The sequence below is a fragment of the Tachypleus tridentatus genome, chromosome 10 (genome assembly GCF_004210375.1).
Source record: "Tachypleus tridentatus isolate NWPU-2018 chromosome 10, ASM421037v1, whole genome shotgun sequence".
NCBI lineage: Eukaryota > Metazoa > Arthropoda > Merostomata > Xiphosura > Limulidae > Tachypleus > Tachypleus tridentatus.
The window spans coordinates 45,458,002-45,483,399 of NC_134834.1; the positions used below are offsets into that span (position 1 = coordinate 45,458,002).

At 28.5% G+C, this 25,398-nt stretch overlaps 1 protein-coding gene across 8 annotated transcripts; it reads right to left on the reverse strand.

Annotated features, from left to right (window-relative positions):
* Positions 1–1,478: 1,478 nt before the first annotated feature.
* On the reverse strand, positions 1,479–25,376 carry galla-1 (cytosolic iron-sulfur assembly component galla-1). 8 transcript variants are annotated; one of them, XM_076461145.1, is made up of 7 exons: positions 24,927–25,140; positions 21,629–21,727; positions 19,874–20,035; positions 11,315–11,364; positions 8,237–8,282; positions 6,745–6,880; positions 1,479–1,615 (listed from the first exon to the last, which is right to left on the reverse strand). In XM_076461145.1, exons 2-6 carry the CDS (start codon positions 21,675–21,677, stop codon positions 6,777–6,779), a joined length of 411 nt encoding a protein of 136 aa, XP_076317260.1. In that variant the 5' UTR covers positions 21,678–21,727; positions 24,927–25,140; the 3' UTR covers positions 1,479–1,615; positions 6,745–6,776. The 8 variants fall into 8 exon arrangements, with proteins under 8 accessions (XP_076317260.1, XP_076317254.1, XP_076317255.1 ...); XM_076461139.1 differs by lacking the exon at positions 1,479–1,615 and adding an exon at positions 25,358–25,376 and having other exon boundaries at positions 3,818–6,880; positions 24,927–24,998; XM_076461140.1 differs by lacking the exon at positions 1,479–1,615 and adding an exon at positions 25,160–25,176 and having other exon boundaries at positions 3,818–6,880; positions 24,927–24,998.
* Between the last annotated feature and the right edge of the window lie 22 nt (positions 25,377–25,398).

Here is a 25,398-nt window from a genome sequence, read left to right on the forward strand (position 1 = left end):
GATAAAAGATTCACAATAATATATGATCAACACTGAAATTCAAAATAAGAATACCGTTAATATTTCATTATTTCTGGTGAAGCAAGTGTTCTAATAATATATGAATCTCAATGGAAATGTAAACAAGAATACTGTCAATATTTCATTATTTTGGGTGATGGAAGATTCCTGACAATACATGAATCTCATAGAAAATATAGACAAGGATACTGTCAATATTTTATTATTTTGTATGATACAAGATTTCAAATAATATATGAATCGAGTAGAAAATGTAAGCAAGACTATTGTGAATATTTCAATATTTTGAGTGATGTAAGTTTTTAATAATATATGAATGACGCAAAAACTTTAAACAATAATATCGTCAATATTTTATCTTTTTATATGATGAAAGGTTTCTAATAATATATAAATCATATAGAAACTGTGAAAACGAATAAGTGAATATTTCATTACTTTGTGTGTCACAAGATTTCGAATACTATATGAATCAAGCGGAAAATGTAAACAAGAATGTCGTTAATATTTCATTATGTTGTGTGATGGAAGGTTTCCAACAAAAAATGAATCTCAGAGAAAAGGTAAAGAGGAATACTGTCAATGTATCTTTATTTTATTTCCAATAATATATATGAATTGAATAGAAATTATAAAGAAGAATGCTGTCAATAAGCCATTACTTTGTGTGATACAAAACATTTTCAATAAAATATGAATCACATATAAAATGTAAACAAGAATACTGTCAATATTTTGAGTGAAACAAGGTTTTATATAATATATAAAACACACTGAAAATGTAAACAAGAATATCGTCTATATTTGATTACTTTGTGTGATGTTAGGTCTCTATTAATAAATGAATCTTAGAGTAAATGTAAAGAAGAATACTGTCAATATTTCAATATTTTGTGTCATACAAGGTTTATATTAATATACGAAAGATACAGAAGATGTAGAGGAGAATACCGTCAATATTTCATAATTTTATGTGAGGCAAGGCTTCTAATAATACGTGAATCTTAGAGGAACGGTAAATTAGAAGACTGTCAACTATTTCATTATTTTGTGTGACACAAAGTTTCGACTAATATATTATTCAAAAAGAAAATTGATACAAGAATACCGTTAATATTTCATTATTTTGTGTGATGTACGGTTTCCAATAATATATGAATCAAACAGATAGAAAATGATACAAGGTTTCCTGTAATATATGAATTACACAGAAAATGTAAACAAGAACACCGTAAATATTTCATTTATTTGTGTGATAAAAGATTCTCAATAATATATGATCAACACTGAAATTCAAAACAAAAATGCCGTCAATATTTCATTATTTTTAGTGAAGCAAGTGTTCTAATAATATATGAATCTCAATGGAAATGTAAACAAGAATAGTGTCAATATTTTCATTATTTTGGGTGATGGAAGATTCCTAAGAATACATGAATCTCATAGAAAATGTAGACAAGAATACTGTCAATATTTTATTATTTTGTATGATACAAATTTCAAATAATATATGAATCAAACAGAAAATGTAAATAAGAATACCTTCAATGTTTCATTATTTTCTGGGATGGAAGATTTCTAATAATATATGAATCTAAGAAAAAATGTAAACAAGACTATTGTCAATATTCCTATCTTTTGAGTGATGCAAGATTTGATTAATATATGAATCACACATAAACTGTAAACAAGAATACTGTCAATATATTGTGTAAGGCAAGGTTTCCAATAATATATGAATCACACACAAAATATAAAGATGCATACCGTCAATATTTCATTATTTTGTGTGATGTACGGTTTCAATAATATATGAATCAAACAGTAAATGTAAAAAAGAATACCGTCAATGTTTGATTATTTTTTGTGATGCAAGGTTTCGAATAATGTATGAAGAACAAAGAAAATGTAAAGAAGTATATTGTGAATATTTAATTATTTTTAGTGATGCAAGTTTTCTAATAATATATAAATCGTTCAGAATAATATATAAATCACAGTAAAAGTGTAAAATAGAATACCGTAAATATTCCATTATTTTGCATGATTCAATGTTTCCAATAATATATAAATCAAACTGAAAATGTAAAGAAGAGAGTCGCCTGTATTTCATTATTTTGCGTGGTGGAATGTTTCTTAAATTTCGTGAATCACACAGAATATGTAAACAAGAATGCCGTCCATATTTCATTAATGTGTGTGATACAAGGTTTCCAATAATATTTGAATCACCCAGAAGATGTAAACGAGAATAGCGTTAATATCTCATTGTTTTGTGCGATGCAATGTTTCGAACAATATATGAAACAAACAAAAAATGTAAACAAGAATAAATTTTATTTTCTATAAAATGACATTATCAGTAATATATGAATCACACAGAAAATGTAAACGAGAATTGTGTCAGGATTTCATTATTGTGTGTGCAACACGGTTTTCAAAGATATTTGAAACACACAGAAGACGCAAAATAGAATACCGTCAATATTGCATTATTTAGTGTGATGCAAGGTTTCGAATTATGTATGAATCAAACGGAAAATGTAAACAAGAATGTCGTCAATATTCCATTATTTTATGTCATACAAGGTTTTCAATAACATATGAATCACACAGAAAATGTAAATACGAATGCCGTAAATATTCCATTATTTTGTGTGATACAAGTTTGGAATATTATTTGAATGACACAGAAGATGTAAACGATTTTACAGTTAATATTTAATTATTTTGAGTGAGGCAATGTTTCTAAAAATACTTGAATCTCAGAGAAAGGGTAAATAAGAATACTGTGACAACATCATTATTTTTTTGTGACACAAGATTGCCAATAATATATGAATCATACAGAAAATGTAAACAAAAATAATGCCAATATTTCATTACTTTGTATGATACAAGATATGATTGATATATGAATCACACAGATAATGACAAAAAGAATATTTCATTATTTTGCATAATGCTAGGTCTCTAATAATACACAAATCTCAGAGATAATGTAAAGAAAAATACTTTAAATATTTAAATATTTTTGTCAAACAAGATTTTAAATAATATATGAATAACAAAGAAGATATAAACGAGAATACCGTCAACATTTTATTATTTTAAGAGGCAAGGCTTCATATAATACATTAATCTTAGAGAAACGGTAAAATAGAATACTGCTACTATTTCATTATTTTGTGTGACACAAGGTTTACTGTTATATACGAATCAAAAAGAAAGTAAATACAAGAATACCGTCAATATTTTATTATGTTGTGTGATGCAAGGTTTTAAGTAATGGTTGAATCACACAGATTATGTCAACGAGATTACCGTAAATACTGAATTATTGTTCGAGATGAAAGTTTTTTTTAAGACATGAACGTCGGAGGAAATGTAAAAAAACAAAACAAAAAACAATCAAATTTCATAATTTTGTAAGATGCGAGGTTTCTATTAATACATGAAGTTCAAAAAACATGAAAACAAGAATACTGTCGATATTTCATTATTTTGTCTGATTCAAGGTTTCCAATAATATTTGAATCACCCAGAAGATGTAAACAATAATATCGTCAATATTTTATCATTTTATAAGATGGAAGGTTTCTAATAATATGTAAATCACAAAGAAAATGTAAACAAAAATACTGTAGATATTTCATTAATTTGTGTGACACAAGATTTCCAATAATATATGAATCACGCAGAAAATGTAAACAAGAATACCATTAATATTTCATTATGTTGTGTGATGGAAGGTTTCCAATAATATATGAATCTCAGAGAAAAGTTAAAGAGGAATCTGTCAATGTATCTTTATTTTATTTCCAATAACATACGAGTTGGACAGAAATTATAAACAAAAATGCTGTGAATATTCCATTACTTTGTGTGATACAAAACATTTTCAATAAAATATGAATCACATATAAAATGTAAACAAGAATACTGCCAATATTTTGTGTGAGGCAAGATTTTCAATAATATACGAAACGCACAGAAAATGTAAACAATAATACCGTCAATATTTCACTATATTTTATCATGGTAGGCTTCTAATAATACATGAATCACATAGAAACTGTAAACAGGAATACCGTCAAAATTTCATTTTGTTCTGTGATGTAATGTTTCTAATAAGATATGAATAACACCGAAATTGTAAACAAGAATACCGTTAATATTTATTTATTTTTTGTGATGATAGGTCTCTAATAATACAAGAATATGAGAGAAAATGTAAACCAAAATACTATCAAAATATATTTATTTTGTGTGATACAATGTTTCCAATAACATAACAATCCCGAAGGAATGTAAGGAAAAATAAAGTAAATATTTCATTATTTAGTGTGATAAAGGTTTTCAATATTTGAATGACTCAGATGATGTGAACGAGAATACTGTCAATGTTTTGTGTGATACAAGGTTTCTAATAATACATGAACGCCACAGAAGCTGTAAAGAAGAATACCGTAAATATTCCATTATTTTGAATGATACAATGTTTCCAATAATATATGAATTACAAAGAAAATGTAAACAAGAACACCGTAAATATTTCATTAAGTCATGCAGGTTTTCCAATAACATATGAATCACATAGAAAATGTAACTGGTGTACCGCCTGCATTTCATTAATCTGCGCGATAAAAGGTTTCTTAAATTTGGTGAATCACTTAAAATATGTAAACAACAATGCCGTCAATATTTCATTATTACGTGTGATTCAAGATTTCCAATAATATTTGAATCACATAGAAGATGTAAAGGAGAACACTGTCAATATTTTGTGTAGCGCAAGGTTTCAAATAATATATGAATCATACAGAAAACGTAAATAAGAATACCGCAAATATTCTAATATTTTGAATAATACAAGGTTTCCTATAATATATGAATTACAAAAAAAAGTAAACAAGAATATCGTCAATATTTCATTATGTTGTGTGATGCAAGATTTTCAGTAATATGCAAATCACACAGAAAATATAAAGAACACCGTCAATATTTCATTATTTTGTGTAACAGAAGGTTTCAAATAATGTTTGAATGATACAGAAGATGTAAATAAGAATACCGTAAATACTGCATTATTGTTCGAGATGCAAGATTCTTATAATACATGAATCTCAGAAAAATGTAAAAAAGAATACTGTCAATATTTCATAATTTTGTATGATGTGAGGTTTCTATTAATACATTAAGTTCAGAAAAAAATTAAGACAAGAATACTTTCGATATTTCATTATTTTGTGTGATTCAAGGTTTCCAATAATATTTGAATCACCCAGAAGATGTAAACGGGGATACTGTCAATATTTCATTACTTAATGTGATACAAGATTTCGCATTATATATGAATCACACATAAAATGTTTATACGAATACTGTCAATATCTCATTATTGTGTGATACAAGGTTTCTAGTAATATATGAATCACACAAAATATAAAAAAGAATACCCTCAATAATCTATTACTTTGTATCATTTCCTCATCAGAATTATCTCCATCATGAAAACCACTGGTTTATTTTATTTCTAAAGCAGCATTGTAGGAAGGTATTTCACTGGTCTTTTACATACTTTTAACAGCGTATATATTTTTTGGTGTGTTCTAATGTTAATATCCTTACTGTCTTTTAACATTGTATATTTTAAAATCACAAAATAAGTCTTTTTTTTTTTTTACCCTAAATCGTTCTGGTTTTCTTCACCAATACTGATTATTTAAGTCTCATGGTAGAGTTATGTTGATTTAAATTAAAAAGAACTATGCACCTGAAAAGTATGTCTAGGAAGTGTGGTTTATTCACACAATACCTAGAGGTATAATATAATAAATTACATTTATTGTTAATGATTTATTTGTTAAAATTTAGTTTTATCAATCACAATAACTTTAATATTTTGAAAATAGCATTTACTTAACATCAAGCATTTTAGCATAAATACATTAAAAACTAACATCATCTAAAGTAAACAGGAAAAAAACCCACAAAAACAGACAAGGTAGTTCTACGTTCACTTTTATTATACACCACTGTATAGTAAAAGTGAATACAACCCTGAAGTATTAGTAAATAAAACTTTCAAATTAAAGTTTTTTCACACCCTTATTTTACATTAGATGATCTATAATTTTTGTACAGAGCACCAAAATTTCCTGTATATGAACCCAAAGATGTATGTTACTTAAAATCTGTTTTCAAAACAAAATTAACTTTTTTGGTAAGTTATCATATCAATGAAAGTTGAGTACATTTTCTCTCTCTTGTATACAACTAGTTTAGTCACTTTCATATTTCCAAATTTTACCACAGTCTAACTGAATATTGCTTTATTTGAATAAACTGTCATTTTTGTTACAAAGTGATCTTATCCTAACAATTTTATAAGTTAAAAATATATAATCCTCTCGTCATAATGGTTACTCCATTAAACATTTCTAGATATTCAGTATGATGTTCAAACTCATTTTTCTTTCAATGTTTTTGTTTGTACAAGTCTGTAATTATTAAAAAATTAGTTCTAGCTTTTATATTAGGATGTTAATGTTCAAAACTGTTAATTAGTGCATGTTACACAAAAAAAGGATTTTTGGTTTTAACAAACCATTATTTTCATAATGAATAAGCAACTAAAAGTAACAAAATTTTTTTTTAATAGAAAAAATATCTTTAAGACACAACTAGAAGTTGTTTTCTATGTTACATTTGAGTGCTTACCTTTTAGATTAGAAACACAATGTATATAAATATCATATATCATTCAGTGACTCTGTACATTGCATAATGAGCTCTCTTAAACTTGGATTTTCCATAGCAGCTGCAATTCTTTCTTTGTCATTAATCTGCTTGTTTACTACGAAAAAAGAAATAACAAGGTAAATTAAATCATGATGACAAAAAACCCACTTGAAGTAAAAATGTATTCTCAAGATGGCTGGTATGGGTATTAGCACTTTAATTAAATAAAGTGTGGAACAATGTTTTGACCTACAAAGATAAAATAAACAGTCCTGGAGTAATGTACTAAAATCTACTCATCTGCAATGTCTTTATTCTATTAGAAGGAATAAAGCAAGTTAGTTAAACACTTTCTTAATAAAGTGAAAATTTAATCTTCAGGTGTGGTAAATGCCATGTTTTTATTTTACTTGGATAAATGAAGTAATAACTTGGTAAATGAGTAATGTACCCTTACCTTCTGGAGTAATAAGGTACAGTGGGAAGAACAGCACATGATAATCTTGTAAAAACAAACAAAAACAACAAAAAAAATCACATAATTTACCTTAAAATAATTTGAAGTAGAGACTCAAATACTTCTTTTAGCAAGAAAACTAAGTCAGTTATAAACATTTTATAAAGTTGCAAAGTTAATATCATGGGTATGATAAGTGTGTGTTTTCTTACAGCAAAGCCACAAGGTATGATAAGAGCCACATTTTTAGTTAAGTGTAAAATCAAACATTCCTCTGATAAAATAATATTATCAAAATATTAGTATAAGTAAACATTATATTTTTATTTTAGTAGGAAGAAAAAAAATAAGTTTTGTGAGGGAGTGATATATAATTAATATCTGAGGAGTGATAATTGTCAAGTATTTCAGTATGACAGCAATTTCTAACATATGGTTCACATCCACATGCAAGGTTATAAAAAGACAATTACAGTTAAATCTTTTTCTTCTGAATTAAAAAAAAAACACACTTTGAAACTGTACTGCCAATGTATTGGTTGCTATTTGGAGTTGCTTAGATTTTTGTCTCAAAAAGGGTGAAAAAGAAAAATTTTGGGGAGCATTTCAGTTTGAAGTAAAACATGAAAAAAGAAATATTATATATATATAGACACACACACACACACACACAATTTTTTCTCCTGTACTGATATGCAATAAATCTCTTTCATTAGGAAGAACAAAACAAATCAATTAATGAAGAAAGTGATATAATCTACCTTTCTAGATTGGAATTAGTTCTTTAATTGTAAAGAAGAATTAGAATTTACTCCTTTGGAATGGTACCATGTAAGTATAACAATTTAGTAGAAAGTAAAGCTAATCTTACAACTGATACCATCTATTCCTTTAAAGTGGTCTAACATTTATTTCAGCATGATGGGTTAGCTTAGTATCGAAATAAGAGACTATAGATTTCCTAGAAGTGGCAAATGTTATGCCTTTATTTTATGTTTTTATTCCTTGGCTCACCTTCCTCTTCAGTAGAATGGCATCCCTTCTTCAGATTCACATCCAACTAAATCATAATAGAAAACCAAAGATATAGTGCTTATCAACACTGGTAATATGCTTTTTCTTTGATTACTCAATACCAAAGTACTGTACAATATTTTAAAACTTTTTTTTGCAATGTGTAAAAGACACATCAGACCTCTCTGCTTTGTATTATACAAGTACAATATGAATACAGAAAAGTGGTTGCCAGTTAAAAGAAAATTTTGGCAATAAATAGTTGTGGGAATACTGCAAAACAGCCAAAACTGAAAATGTATGCTGCCGAGTGAAATGAGGGGAATTTTTAGTAGATTATATTTTAACATATACATTACAGGTACTGAATAAATATGCACAAACAACTTTCAGAAAAAAAATTATGCAAAATAATTCCAAAAATAACTTTTAGTTGTACAAAAAGGTGTAAGCATAAAAAACAAATCCTCAAATATAGACTCACACAAGTCTTCTGCTTCTGTGCTGATAATAAATTGACATGCCATTCATCTTCTGTGTGGTGTTTACAAAGGGCCTTTTCACCATTACTGCCATAATTCAGACAGCAGTTAGAAATAATATGGAAACACTGTCTAAGAATGTTAGTTTTTCCTACTCACTGTCTGTACGGTCTATTTAACTAATAGTTTAATCTGCACCATTGCCAATGATATTTATTTTTCACAAGTTTATCAATGAGAATTGGGTAATCTCCACCCTTCAACCCCCATAAGAGAGTCATGCAACCAATTACAACGTAGGTATAAAAGAGGGTAATAAATAAGAATTAATAGAAGTGATTTTTGTCATGTAGTGGTGCATTATTAAACTATGATTATATGTATAGGAATATAAGAAATTTCCCTTTTAATTCTTTAAAGTTTCTACAACATTTCTATTCCTGTATGAAATAATAGTAAACACATACACTCCTGGCCAAAATCTTAAGGCCAATGAACATAAAGAAAAAATATGCATTTTGCGTTGTTAGACTCAACCACTTAATTGAGTAGAGCTTTGAAAGATGAAAATAAGAAAAGGGAAATTAAAAATAAAAATTTTTTTAGCATTTAATAGGGAAAATGTGAACACTATGAAATTAGCCTAAATATTAGCTGGTCAAAAGTTTAAGACATTCCAAAAAGAAGTCCTAAACAGGGCAGGAAATGCCCAACAACAGATCTCAGTAGTGAGTCGAGCAGCCATCATTGCAAATAACTTCAAACATTCACTTTGGCATGGTCGATATAAGCATTTGCAGAAGGCTGGTTGGAATGTTATTCCAAGTGGTGAAGATGGCTTCACAAAGATCATGCACTGTTTGGAATTGACATCCATTTCTATATACTTCCCTTGCCATCCACCCCCAAACATTTTCAATTGGGTTCAGTTCGAATGAACACGCTGGATGGTCCAAAAGAATCACGTTATTCACCATGAAAACGTCCTTTGTCCTGCAGGCATTGTGGATTGCAGTGTTGTCCTGCTGAAAGATCCAGTCATTTCCACACACGCTAGGGCCTTCAGTCAATAAGGATGCTCTCTCCAACATGCCAGTGTAGCCAGCTGCTGTTTAATGCCCCTATATAATCTGAAGCTCCATTGTTCCATGGAAGAAAGCACCCCAATTCATGATGGAACCTCCTCTACTGTGTTGTGTAGAAAATGTTTCTGGTGGGATATCCTTATCATGCCAGTAATGTTGGAAGCCATCTGGACCATCCAGGTTAAAAATTTTTTCTCATCAAGAGACCAAAACCTTCATTTACTTTTCTATGTCTCATGTTTGGTGCTTCTCAGCAAAGTTTAACCGAGCTGTTTCGTGGTGAGGAAGGAGGCGTGGCCTTTGAAGACTTTTATGGTTTTTAAAGTCTTTCTCTTGTAGATGCCATCTTACTGTTCTTGAGCTGCATTCTGCACCTGTAAGGGCCTTAATTTTGTTTGATGATCGGCTGGTGTCTTGCTGGATAACCCGTTGAATCCTCCTACTCAATGCCAGTGAAATTTTCTTGGGTCAATCACTTGAAATTCTGATTCCGTATCCCTTAGGGTCTTTTAAGAAATTTGCAACAGCAGTTTTACTATGCCCAATCTCACCAGCAATAGCACATTGAAAGAGACCTTGCTTTTGCAGCTCGACAATTCTGCCACATTTAAACTATGTCAACTTTTTAGCCTTTGCCATGTTTTTACCCAATGTAACACAGGGGATGTCAGTGAGAGATGTTGACAACACTAACGCTTGAACACAAATGACCAAATTTCATTACATGTTTACCAATTAATGCTTCATTTCAATATGGTCTTAAACTTTTGACCAGCTAGTATTTGGGCTAATTTCACAGTGTTCACATTTTCCCTATTAAATGCTAAAACTTTTTTTTTTTATTTTCCCTTTTCTTATTTTTATCTTTCAAAGCTCTACTCAAATAAATGGTTGTGCCTAACAATGCAAAATGCATATTTTTTCTTCATGTTTATTGGCCTTAAGATTTTGGCCAGCAGTGTATCTATCTATCTATCTATCTATCTATCTACAGTTAATGAGACAAAATATTTGCAAGTATATGTAAAGAGATTAGACTGTTTAAAGTGCAAAGTATCTATTTCTATACATTTTTGTACAGACTAAAACTTTTCAGAGTTACAACTTTCAACTTTTTCATAAAAACTGATTTTATAATTCTCAGAGTGGCTTCTTCTTTATTTTAAACATAACTTGCACTTGATAAAATGCACAGTTTATTTAGATTTGTATTACATCTAAACTCTAAGCAAGCACATGATCGTCTTTTGTACTAGTGTCATAAAATCAAGTTTCACAACTAACTATTAACAGATAGGTAGATACTATGTTGGAATAAAATGTTTGATTGTTAAAATGTTGTAATGAGTTACCACATGCAATATTACACAAAAAAAGTTTCAGTTTTTCTACAAATAAGAATTTAGAGCTCAATTAAGAAAGGTAAGAATATCTTAAAATAAAGTAAAATTACATACACACATATATATATATATATATATAGAGAGAGAGAGAGAGAGATATTTTAGTACCTTGAATTTATGCTGAAAGCATTTCTCAAGCTTGACTCTTAGGCACAAACCTGGAAAGATTTGAAAAGAAGCAAAGCATAAGTAAATATAAATAAGTCGCATGGAATTATCAGTTTAGTACATATGTGATTTTTAAATGTTATACACAAACATTAATGATATGTCTCATAACAACAAGTAAATATTCTCTAATATAGAACACATCAATACATAAAAAAATTTATGTGTATGTTATGTGTGTTTGTATGCGTACAGTTGGAATTAAAGCATTTTAAATTCATCCTTTTATTTCTGTTAAGATAACTATATTAGAAATTGTTAATGAAGATACCAATAGACTTCAAAGAGAGAAGAACTTCTGTATTTTAAAATTAATAACATGAAATTCTTATGGATTAAACCATGATTTTAATAACTCTATTACTTTGAATTTTTGTAATGGTTACTGTATTGCAAATTTTTTCTTTATGGATAACTTTCTCACAAAAGTAAGAAAATAAGGGGTAAAAAAAATATATATAGTAATTTAGATAATTTTGATTCTAGTATTATTGTGCGTAAGTTATATTTTAAAACTTATCAACATAATATTCATAAAATAGGAGCATTAATTGAAATAATCATGCAAGGAACTTACTTTTACATGTTATAAAATACTGACTAAAATTCAATGATTTATCAAGTTTTGAAAAAGAAAGTGCAAATTAAAGGTTCATATTTGGTGATTAATTTTAAACAAGGTATTCAATGACTTGCAGATTTCTAAAATTATTCATCAATCTATAAAAAAAATATTTTTCCTTGTTAAAACTTAAAACCCACCATTAGTTATAAATATGAAGTATCAATTGGTCCATTGTTATAGAATTATAAAAGTCTTTTAACTAACTTAAATGTACATAAAGTTTGTTCATTAGTGTGCTTTTGAATTTTGCACAAAACTACATGAGGGCTATTTGTGTTGTACATGAAGTTAAAACCTTGTAAGCATGAAAACAGTTTATTTATTGATACTTTTCATAAACACATACTACTGATAACTTTAAATTATAAAAGATAAATTATGTGAAATACTTAAAACAGGATCTAAATTCAGACAAAATTTTCACAAAATGTAATATGCAAAACATTCTAAGATCTATTGAAAACAATATTGATAAATATATTTTGGAACTTAACAATATGTTGTACACCTAGATGATTTTTAGAATGGAAGATTTATGCACTTAAAAAAAAACAACTAAATTATTCTCTAGAAAAGTAAAGAAATATATTGATTTATCATTTCATTAGTTAAAAAATAAGATTCAAGAATTACAAGAAATATATGTTATAGTTCCTATCGATAAAGCTAAATGTAATTTTGGTTTTATTTGTAAAAGGTTTTATGCATAAATTATGATAAACCAACAGTACACAAGCATTGAAACTTATTAACCAATCTAAAGATACAGTAATTAATTATTTCATTAAAAACTGATAAAAACACTTTATCACAAATCAAATTTTTTGTAGATTTACCTATATGCTATTTCCAAACTCCATAAGCTTCTGATTAAATTTAGATTTATTTCTAGTTCAATCAGAGCAATTACCAAGCAGATGAACCATTTCATAAAATAAACTACTTTGTATTTTATTTGATAAAATTAAATTATAAGTGTTACTAATAAGAAACACACATTTTTAATAATAAACAATAATTAATTCATTTCACAAAATTTAAGAAATTGTGAACAAGTGAAGGATATTTAAACATCTGATTTTACCACACTGTATGCCATAATTCTCCAATCAACTGAAATATTTTTGTTACAAATTCATTAACAAAACAATTTTGTTATCATTTCATAGTACTGGAAGAAAGAAAATTTAGCTCCAAAAACATAAAACATATTAAGTTTTTGAACTTACATTAATTATACATTTTTCAATAACCAGGTATTTCAACAATTAATAGGATTTCCAATGGGACCTAACTATTCTACTTGTATTGCAAATTTGTATTTTCATTTTTGTGAGAAAATGTTTATTGAGAATTAGATAAGCACAGACATATTTGCTTTAATTTACAGATATATGGATGATGTAATTAGTATAAATAATCCTAAGATAAATAATGTTGTTAATACTATTTATGAGGTAGAATTAGAAATTGTCTAATGCCAAAAGTACATTATTTAAATTTATAAATTAAAATAATTGATAACAATATCAATCCAAATAATTTTGATAAAATATTTTTTATTTTCCAATATGTATGGTTTACCCTCTTAACAGTAATGTACCATGCTCGTTATAAGCATTATAACTTCACAATTGCTCAGATTTTGTAAAATTTGTAATAAATTATAATATTTTATTATTAATATTGAATTAATAATGCAAAAATTAATATTTAATGTATTTAACAGATAAACTCTAAATAACACTATTAACATATTCTGTGATAAATATAAGAACTTATTAAATTATTTTATATATAAAGTACAAATTCTGGAAATTTTACAAAAGGTCTCTGATAAATATTTTCAGTTGTTAATAAGGCCATTTAAACAACTTAGCACTACTTTTATGAGGATGAAAACCTTATTGCATATAAAAGCTTGTTTAGAGCTTGAAAACTGGTAGTTACAGTTAATGGGTGATGGTTAAGAGTATACTAGTTAGTTTAGATGAATGGTTGGGACCCTTTTATTACTCTAATGGGCTATTAATTAGTGCCTTATCACCATAATGGGCATTGGAATGCCAACTTTAAAAGATAAATTTATCTTATTTACCTCCAAATGGTAGAAACTTATCATTATTACATTTTTTTTCTTTTTCCTCTTCTTTACTTTGGTGAGCAGTCACCTTTTCACACTTGTTTGCAGGCAGTGAAAGGTAATATATATATGGGGAACGTGGTGGGCTTAAGCACCCACATCTTGCTCTTCTAATTTCTATTTATTTTGATTATTTTATTATTTAATTATTATCATTTATGAATTTCTTCATTTGAGACAGGTGAACAGATGTTAAGACTGATAGGTGGTGTATCCCCACTGCAATGTGGGCCCTACTTCTGCAGTCATATTCAAAACCTAGGTTATATTTTATATCCCACATTATAACCTGTATGTTAGGAATCCTCTTTATTTATGCAGCATTTTTTATTTTTGTTTAGGCTTGTGCTTGTTTATGGGAAAATATTATTAGTCAAAGGTTTGTATTTGCTATTTTTAACATAATCTTTCCTTAAGATTTATTTTACTTGACTGATGAGTATTCATATTCTACACATATATATAGCACAAAATTTAAAATGGGGGATGAAGAAAATTGCTTTATAATTCATCACATGAATGCAGACTAAAATTATTTTATGTTGCTTTTTTATTGTTATTCATCATTGTCTAATTTCTATCAAATAGTGATCTTTTATTAGCATTTTGCTTTAGTTTAACATTAAACTATCAATCCCATTTCCTGTGTTATTGCAGATAGAAATTGTCTGAACCATTTTATAGAATTTTCCACACAACAATTTGACTTTTATGCAGAGCTATCTATTGCCAAAATCATACATTACCTGACAATGAAGACTTTATGATAGGGAAGGTAAGAAAACATTATGGAAAAAACTGATGTGATAAAGAAAACATAACATTCAAAGTTCACATAAGTTAGTAAGTAATATGTGGTAAAATAAAATATTCTGACATTTTTATGCTTTGTGTGAAAAAATATAGGGAACCAACTATCTTCTTTAGAGGCACTTAAAGGGATTCCATTGTCCAAGTGCCTTGGACTTGGACTAAAAAAAATCAAATGTTACCATGAACATAGATATGTATATGAATAAATGTTTAAAAAATCATGTAGCTATGATTGATTATTCAAAGAAAACTGGTACTTAGACTTTATATTTAAAGAGTAATAAAATTATCATATTCCCTCATGTAAGTACTTTAAAAGAATTTTAAGTTAAGCCTTTACCTATTGGGAATAATATAATTCCTTCCTCTCTCTTAAAGAAACAACAAAGAAAAACATATGTAATATGAAACAGATATATAATGTTGACAAACAATGCTGTTGCAAACAGCTGTTAAACAAACAAAATAAAAATAAGAAATGACATTAAAAATAAGAATAGTTATAAATCAGTATATATGCAATATAGGCAATGTACAGATATAAAACAATATTTTAAAAATACACAATTTACCTTTGATAGTGTTTTTTCACAAAATACTTGATGTTACACTAAAAAATGTAAGGTCTTTTTATCTGCACTAGGAATCAATTTATAAACTTGTCACATTTTTGCCCAACTATCATACACTTAAAGCTGTGTCACAAACATTTCTTTCTTTGAAATCAACATTAACATTATAAACATGTCCACAGACCATGTCACCTTTTAGCAGTGAAACACATACACTCTTAAAAGGCAATTTTTAACACTAAGATATTTTACAGCCAGAATACCAAGATCACATTTGTAGAAGCAAATTTTGTACAATAAGGCACCCTTGTTTACATTAAAAAAAAGTGTTGATTACATTAATTTTACAGAAATTAAAAGTTGATGTCAAATAACCTCTGTGAAGGGTAATTTAAAGCATATAATGTGAAAACAAAATTTATCTGTGGTGAAACCTACTACTGTAGATGTGTTCACCAAACTCTTATCTTTTATGACACTAATTCCTATAGAATTAAAGACTATTACTTAATAATTGTTCTCAATAGGTTAAAAGAACCTACTTTTTTATATGCCAAATTTAAATAAACTATAATACTTCACATTTTACATTTCTACCATAAAATATACACATATACATAAAAACTATACCATTATTATATCCCTATATCAAGACTTGGTTTACTACATGTAGCTAAATCTAACCACTTTTTTAATGCAAAATAATTAAGGCATTGTTGGCAAATTACAAGTTTTAAATATCACTGAAGGTGTTATTTATACTTAAGCACAAAGCTACACAGTGGGCTATGTGTCCTTTGTCCAACATGGGTACAGATATTCAAATTTTAGCATTACAAGTCTGCACACATAATGCTAAGCCATTTAAGGGCTATCAATAATGAAGAGAAAATTCTTAAGCAGTACAGAAAGCAAGCAAAAAATGAATAATAAAATGCCATAAAAGGTAATTAAATTCCTGATTCATAGATGTTTATCTTTGTATTGACAAGAAAAAATCCAAAGTAAACAGAGAAACAAATAAAAATACTAATTGATCAGTACAGTGCGAGTCTAAAGAATTTTCAGGATCAATAATAAAAAGGAATTTTTAAAACATCATGGAAGTGAAAACAAAAAATAGACATTATACATTTGTTGGACTCCTGTAGTAGTATAAACAATGAAAAATAAAAACAGAGAAACATACTATTCAAAGCAGCAATGATAACAAAAATCCTAAAGAATCATAAAGTCTTATTTGTTTAGTTAAGCTTCTGAATCAGTAGTGATGACAAGATGGATTCATAATAATTTAGAGAAATAAGAAACAAGTCACTATTTAACAAACATTATTTTTGTAACAATAGTCATGACAGAATATCCTGAAGAATCATGTACACAAAGACAAACTTTTGTAATACTGGAGTCATAAGAAATGACAGAAACCAAATACAGAGAAAAGAAAAGCATGCTGACAATACACACAGTACACTTTTCTTTTAACAGGCATTTTTATTAAAGTTGTTAAAATGTAAAAACTAAAAAACAAAGATTTTATTTTATTTTTTTGGCACATGTAGCTAATAGCTAATGTTTGACTTTACTTAATTAGAAACATTTTGAGACCAATCCACTGTAAACATTAAAACTACTCTACATATTTCAATAGTTTCCTCCATTGATATATGCAGTTTAGGGAAGATCATGGATTGATCTCAGTAAAAATGTTTTTCATTGTGTAAAGCAAAGCATTGTTAGTATTAAAGTGGAACAAAAACTATCTTGAAAAACACCAAATCAACAAAAATGATGATTAAAAAAAATCATCAGTTACATATTGGAAAACATCAAATCTGAACAAAGTTTCTAGTTTCAGAAAATGAGTCAAAAACTAAAAGAAAAACTGACATTACCAGAATCAATGGATCCCATTTTAAAGTGACTAACAGAAAATCAGATATTTATGGTAAAGCCCCAACAGTTTGTATATTTCTCCTATAATCATTACTACCAAGAAAAATTGCACTTTATCTAGAAAACATTTTCTGGTTGTGGTATTTTGTTTCCATGGAAAGATTTATAAAATGCAAAAGCAGTGCTGTGTATTTGAAGTAATTAAAATAATTAAGCATCCTATCTAATCACAATGTTTTGGGACAACATAGAACCTTCTGGTCCATCTCAGCTGCTCAATCCTCTATATTAAATTAAAATTATTAAAAAAATAAATCTTAAAGCCAGCCCTTATCATTCATACACTTATCAAGCTTTTTACTAAATACAAATTAACTGCCTTTACAACATCCACAAGCAACCCATTCCAAAGATCAATGACCCTGTTAGAAAAATGAAACTTAGTTAAAGATAACTCCTACCCTGCAAAAATTTATATTTGTATACCCTAGTCCTACTATTTTCACTGTTAAAATATAAATGATGATGCATTAACACCATAAATTCCTTTTACAAACTGAAACACTTGAATCAGATCCTCCCCTTTACTCTTTTTTCTTTTTTTAAGAGAAAACAGTTTTAGCCTCTCCTTATATGACAACCCCTCCATCCCATGCATCATTCTAGTAACCCTTCTCGGAGCCCTTTCCAAAAATTCAATGTATTTTCTAAGGTAAGGAGTTTGAACACAGTATTCCAAATGTGGCCTAACCAGTGACTTGCACAATGAAATTATAACCTCTTTAGACTTGTATGCAATGAAATTTTATTTGCCACACCATTATCAATAACACACTACTTAGATGGCTTTAGAGATTGATTAATTATCATACCAAGATCCCTTTTCTTTGTAACACTGCTAAGGTTATTACCACCTGAATTATAATTCAAATTATGATAACCCACATGCATTATCTTGCATTTATTATAATTAAAACCCATCTGATATTTATTTGCACAACTCACTAAATGATCTAAATCATTTTGTAAATCAGCAGTATCTTCTTCACAGGTAGCAACACTCAGAAACTTAATATCCTCTGCAAATATAAGTAATGGACTGACTATTTCTTCTTCTTCTATATCACTGATGTAAAAAGTCCTAAAGACTGAGACTTGAAGTACCCTACTTGTGACATTAATCCAATTTGACTAAAATCCACTTGCAACAATCTTTTGCTTTCTTCCATCCACATACTCTGCTATCCAGTTTGCTAACTTGTCTCCCATACCTATAGGGATAATTGTTTTTACAAGTCTTTTATGTGGCACCTTGTCAAATGCTTTTAACAAATCCAGATATATCAAATCTACACCCTTACTCTCATCTACATAAGCAGGAACCTTTTCAAAAATGTCAAAAAATGTGTAAGGTAAGATTTTCTCTTACTGAAGCCATATTGACTATCCAATAAAATTCTAAACTTTATTAACTTACTTTACAAAGTATTTTTCATCAGTTTTTCCCACAAACCTTTCCTACAACTGACGCAAGACTAATGAGTCTTTAATTACTGGAAGCATTTTTATTGCTTCCCTTGAAAAGAGGAGTTACATTAGCTAATTTCCAATTTTCTGGTACCTGCTCACTATATTCAAAAACTGAGAAAAAATAGTAGTAAGTGGCTCACATATTCAATCTTGGGGAAATATTATTTTGCCCAAAATTCTGAAATCTGATGGCAATACATGGTGTTCAGTAACTGTGAGATTAAAACCTAAGTACATCAAAACTATTCCACAATATATGATACTGGATAAGTACTTCTAGTATAAATGACATTTTGAAATAAATAGTATGAATAAAAATGACAAAATAATCATCTTATTTAGAGGCACTTTCAAAACTTGGGTATCAGGAGAAAGTAATAAAACTCAACAGTGACTGTACTGGTAGCTTAAATGTCTACAAAACATTATTTTCTTGCTCTAATCTAATATTTTTGTTGTGGCAATGGTCATTCTAAACTTTTTTGTTACATTTTTGCATTGTTTTAATGCTTTTCCTTAGTTATGGTCCAACATTTCTAATGGGATGTGATTTTATTTTATAAGTGATAGTTTACAGTTGTTTTTTTACTAAACATATCAATTGATAAATATGTTGATATCAAATAGTGGTACATTTGAAGACTTGCAAAAATATATGGTTAAATTTTTTCCCAAATCAGAATGTTGGCTGGAATGAAGCTTACAAACATCAATATTAAAATGTTTCACACTGTTTGACATGAATGATTACACACAATGAGAGTAAGCACAGATTACCCTGACATGCAAAAAGGTGATTCTGTATTTTTCTTATCCTACAAGTCTTCATATATTTCTTTCATTTCACTGGCAACTGCACTGCAGTAACATATATTTAACTGAATCAGGCACTAGGAGAGAGCAAGAATAAAAACCCTTACCTATGAGAGTTGCTAGGGAACAGTGAGGAACTGTTGGAGTAAACTGTATGCTAATTAAGAGACTGTCTCCAAAAGGTTTTATATCAATATCACTTTCACTAACCACATCCAACTGTTCCAGGGTTTGAGGAAGCTCTGGGTCACGAATGTCTTTTATCAAATCTTAAATTAAAAAGAAGACAACATATTATCCCTCATATTGCTAACAAGTGATGAGATTACTTGAGCAAACAATAATCCACTGGTTATAACAGTAATTACAAGAACTGGTAACCTCTTCTCCATAAAAAGAGGTAGAGAAGAAATTATTCATTCATTTATTATCTCCATTTTACACAAAGGACAACACTCAAATAACAGGGAAACTATATACTAGAGTAGAGCATCAATGTTGTCATTTATGGGCTTAAATACATGGTTTATGGGATTTATTTACATAGTGAGAAGATACAATGGAAGTTTAAATTTTAATACTAAAGTTAACAAGTTTGTTTTTTTTACATTAATTAAAATATATTCAATTAACATATAGACAAGGACTACATCTAGTTGGATTTTGTTACATGTACCCTGGACTGTTTAAATTAGTGAAAAGGAGATCTTCCTGAATGAAATGGGCATTAGTCATCACCATGTAGTTTATTTTACAATCAAATAACATGAACATATCTATTTTCCTCACAGCCACAGAAGTGAAATTCTTTTGTTCCTAGTTACCATGCATTAATAGCATCTGCTAGAACAAATCAAGTATACAATAACTGAACATGTACAGGGTGACATTTAGTGGATAACTTCACAACTACAGCCACATTTTATTTATTTTTATGCATATTTATTATATTTCAAAAGAATATAATTCAAGTGTGTGCTGTGGACAAGTAATATAAATGGTGGTGTCTCATTCTCATTCTTTACATCAAGTACAATACAAAATAACATAAAAAGTAAAATAACTATGCTAGATACATAAAAATAAGATTTACATAGTTAATGGAAGGAAATTCATCACATGTAACTACTGTAACATTTGAAATCTACAAGTTCTGTAAAGGAAACACCCCTGATAACCATAATTCTTTTATTTAAAAAACTTGCTGGAATAAAAATTAATCTATGTTAGACACTTGTTAAAATATGTTTGATATATTTACTTGGGTTTAATTATACATACTATTAAGTTTTATCCCACATACACAATTTAGAAAAGTCAGGATTATGGAATTTTGTAGCTTCTGAACAAAATGAAAACCAAGATCTCTTAAGATTATACAACTCTGGTATTTAAATAAATGATTAGCAGGGATATATTACTTTCAATAACAAAGTTCTTTTATTTTCTTCAAAAATTTATAAAATGTTGAAGGATGAACTGCAATTTAAAAAATCAACTAAGGTTACATTTCCTTTTAGGTTATTTAAGGTATATTGTCTGCTGATGTTGACTCTAAGTATGAGAAAAATAGCAATACAGTGCTTTTAACTTTTATTACATATTGTAAAAAGCAGCACTAATTATTGAAAACTATGTACACAATAATTATCAAGTGATATACATAAGAAGGTTCACAAACTCCAAATGTATATAAAAAGCAAACAAAGTGAACTAACAAATTATGTTGCTTATATTTCTCTGTAGCACCTATACTACAAAATAATTAATTAACTACACTAATGCAAAAGTACATATAAACATTTACTGTACAAACAGATATCTAACAAATTCATCAAACGTAGTGCAGTAAACAAACTTACCATAGATTTCCCCAACCAGAATTTCACTATCAAAGTTAGTAGTGTCCATATTCTGACTCTTCTACATGATTGACATCAAAATTTCACTCCATTCAATAGCTGTATTCTCAATGTTATGGGAAAAATAAAAAAAATAATCATCTTTGATAATCTTGTAAATCAATTTTTTATTTTAATTGATTGGGTATTATGTTGAATAAATGTATGCTATTGTAGTATGCATGAATTTTGGTGACAGACTATTATCATGATTGCTTGAAGCAATTATACACATTTTAAACAGATTGCAAGATATAATCATAAAATATTCCTAGCAACATGTCATAAAAAATGTGTATTACAGGGAAATGAGCTAAAGAGAAACCTTTAACACAAGTTTGTATGGTCTCTTCTTGTTAGTTATAAATATGTACATCTTTCATTAATATTGTATCAGTATAACATACGGAGAACAAGGAAGGCACCATTTGGTCTGTACATCGATTCACAGGAAAAAGACAGTACTTAAACTCACTTTATTCTTTAGGAAACCAGTTATTTCAGTTTTAAATTCTTAGAAGGTTCTGACCTTCAGTTCTTCTGACAGCATTTCATTCCATAAATTTATAACACTGACAGAAAAATAAAACTGTCTTAACAAGATCCTAACCAGTCTTTCTTCCAAATCTTAAAATGTGTCCTATCATTCTTTTTAGAATTCATTAAAAAAATCAGAGGCCTTTAATTTATCAAAGCCTTAGATGACCTTGCAAACTTTAATAATGCCAGCTTTCACTGTTCTTTTCTCATTAGAAAATAAGAGAACTTAACCTGTCCCTATATGATAACCCTCCATTTTTATCATCTTAAGGGCATACCTCTGAATATTTCCAAGTCAATATTATTCCTTAGACAAGGAGGTCAAAACTGTATACATTATTCAAGTAAGGCCTAATAAAGAATTAAAAAACCAAAAAACAACCAACAATTCTCTTTTGCCTTTTAATCAATATGCACATGGATAAATCGTAACATTCTATTAGCAGGAGAGCATTGCTTCAAATACTGTTTACAATCATGCCAAGATCTTTTTATGAAAATATTTACAAAAACAATGTGGCAATTCTTTTGTTCTAATGTTTATAGGAGTTAAAAGTGTGTTATAAAGATAAATTCAAAGATAATGCACTCAGGATAGGAAACAAATTGGTGAATCTAATGTATCATTATACTCACAATGTAAATTGTAACAAATTTGTAATAAAGGATGGGTGTACTCAAGACTAAAATTAATAATTTCTGGTGAATGACAGCCAATATCACACTGAAGGGCAATCATGGCTATAACTCGCTCTGAAGACACCAAGGTCACATCCTGAGCTGTTTCTTCCAACTTTCTTCAGTCATACACACACACACACACATACATATAGACTAGACTGTGTGTGTGTGACTAGAAATTACAGGTTGTAACCAAAGTTTGATTTTAGTAGAATACTAGTTCTGGGTATTGTGTTAAGTACTGGAAAATAAATCTTTATTTCTGAGGGTGATGAACTCTTTGGTGCACATGTTGTTTACAGCAAAAGCAAAAAAAACAAAAAAAAAAAAACAAGGTGAAGATTTAATTCTTTAAATGCCTTTTTAACCACAAAAGCAATGGCCAAGTGATACAAGTTCACATATTTGATATGCACTTTCAACTTGCATTCCATAAAATTACTCTATAAACAGGTTAAACAAACAAACAGGTGACAAAAAATAGGTTTGATAAGTACAAGAATATGTGCACAACAATTGGGTTTTCTAATAATTATTAACAGATGTAAATACCCTTCTATAAAAGCTTACTGGTTGTTATTTGTATACTTTATATGATTAACATGTTGGTGTTAGAAAAATAAGTCCTGAGGAGTTTACCTAAAGGTTTTCAAATGAGAATAAATTATTATTAGGCTAATGAAGGAAAACCAGCAAATACACCATGAATTTATTCATTTAATTTATTCTGCTTGAATTATGGGTGATCAACTTCTAATATAATCTTATAGTCAAAATATGACTGCAAAATTGAAGTCTGGTTAGAACATTTCTATTACACCCCTAGCATTAAAAGTGTTAGTATATACTTGTAACTCATAGGTAAAAACTGCTACATTAATAGTTTATGTGCACATTCCATATCAGATTTATATTTGTATTACCTTTAGTTAAAATTCCTTGTGATAATAATTATGTTACAATATAAAAATGTAATAGTAATGATAAATATTTTACATGTTTTTATAGAATAGAGTCACTAATAGAATGTGAAGCAGTTTGTTTCTCTTGTTGACTTTTTCCCTTTATTTTCATATACAGAGTGACCCATAATTCATTTCATGTAACATTGTGCAAGTATCATGAAAAATTGAAAGGCAATATATAAGAGGAAAATTGTCTATGTCAAACAATATGACACACCATCTTATCAACAAAGAGCTCTTCAGGTATAAAGATGTTAGATACCATTGTTTTTTAGTGCTCAAAACAAATAGAACCATGTTGACAATTTAAAGTTTAAAAGTTAAGCTATTTTACATAAGTACCAAAATCCTCTAAATATATGCATTCCTTTCTCAATTACAGCACATTTTTCGTCTTTTGAAGTTGAACTGAAGGATTTTGACAGAAGTAGCAAAGTTACTCATGCCATTTAGGCAGTGCTGTGTTTGTATCAGTGGTATGGACACATGTCTTAAGTTTTATTTACTTGCAAGGTTAGACAGGGAGGCTAATGTTGGATACTTGGCTCGGCTGCGATGTCAAGTTCAAATCTTGATTATATTTGTTAAGCACAAAGCTACATAGTGGGATATTTGCGTTGTGCTCACTACAGATATCAAAAACCTAGATATTAGCATAATAAGCCTTCATTTCAAACTCAGTGTCCCAGGAGAGGGGGCTACTGATTACGCCGAGCTTTTTTTATTTTTGGTTTATCAAAGAAATTATAGCATTTCTTTCATGTTACTTTTATTATAATAACTAAACTGAAATAAAGTGAGACAGCTTAAAAATTGAAGTCTGACTAGTCTGGCAGTCACGACTAGAATTCCTAAAAATATTGCACTTGTAATAAAAAAATATTTTTATACTAGTTTACAATAGGCAATTACTCTTACAGAAACAATGGGTAAGAATATAAGATTGTTATTACCAGAATATTATGAAGTTTCTTAAACTAAAATTAATTAAGGTATGAAATTTACGTTAAAATTTAGATATCTAAATCACATTTATGTACCATTAGTATTACCGAGTTTCAATTTGCACTTACACGTAAATACTGCGTCACTAACTGTAACAGCTTTCCATACATCACTAGAAACTTGAATTGGAAAGTTCCGAACTGTGAATGAGAAAAAAAATAAGAAAAGTATAACATAAATCTTCTACACGGCTCTATACTTGAATGATATATGTAACGAATTTAGGTGATGAACGAGCATTACAATCCTACGTTTCCTAGTTATCAATGTATGGAACTTTACGAATTATGCAACCACATACATATAAGATATTGGCTTTCATTATGACCTAAGACGTACGAAAGGTTGTTTTATATTTTATTTTAATTAAAATTTTAACATTCATACCAGCCATTTCATGAATACAAGTATTGGAGGACTTTACCAAATGGTTAATTTGAAACTATAAATGAAAAAAAAACAATCGTTTAAAATAAAAGTAACAATTATTCAGCATTACCAATAGAAATAAAATAAATCAGTGAATCCAACTATTTGGTT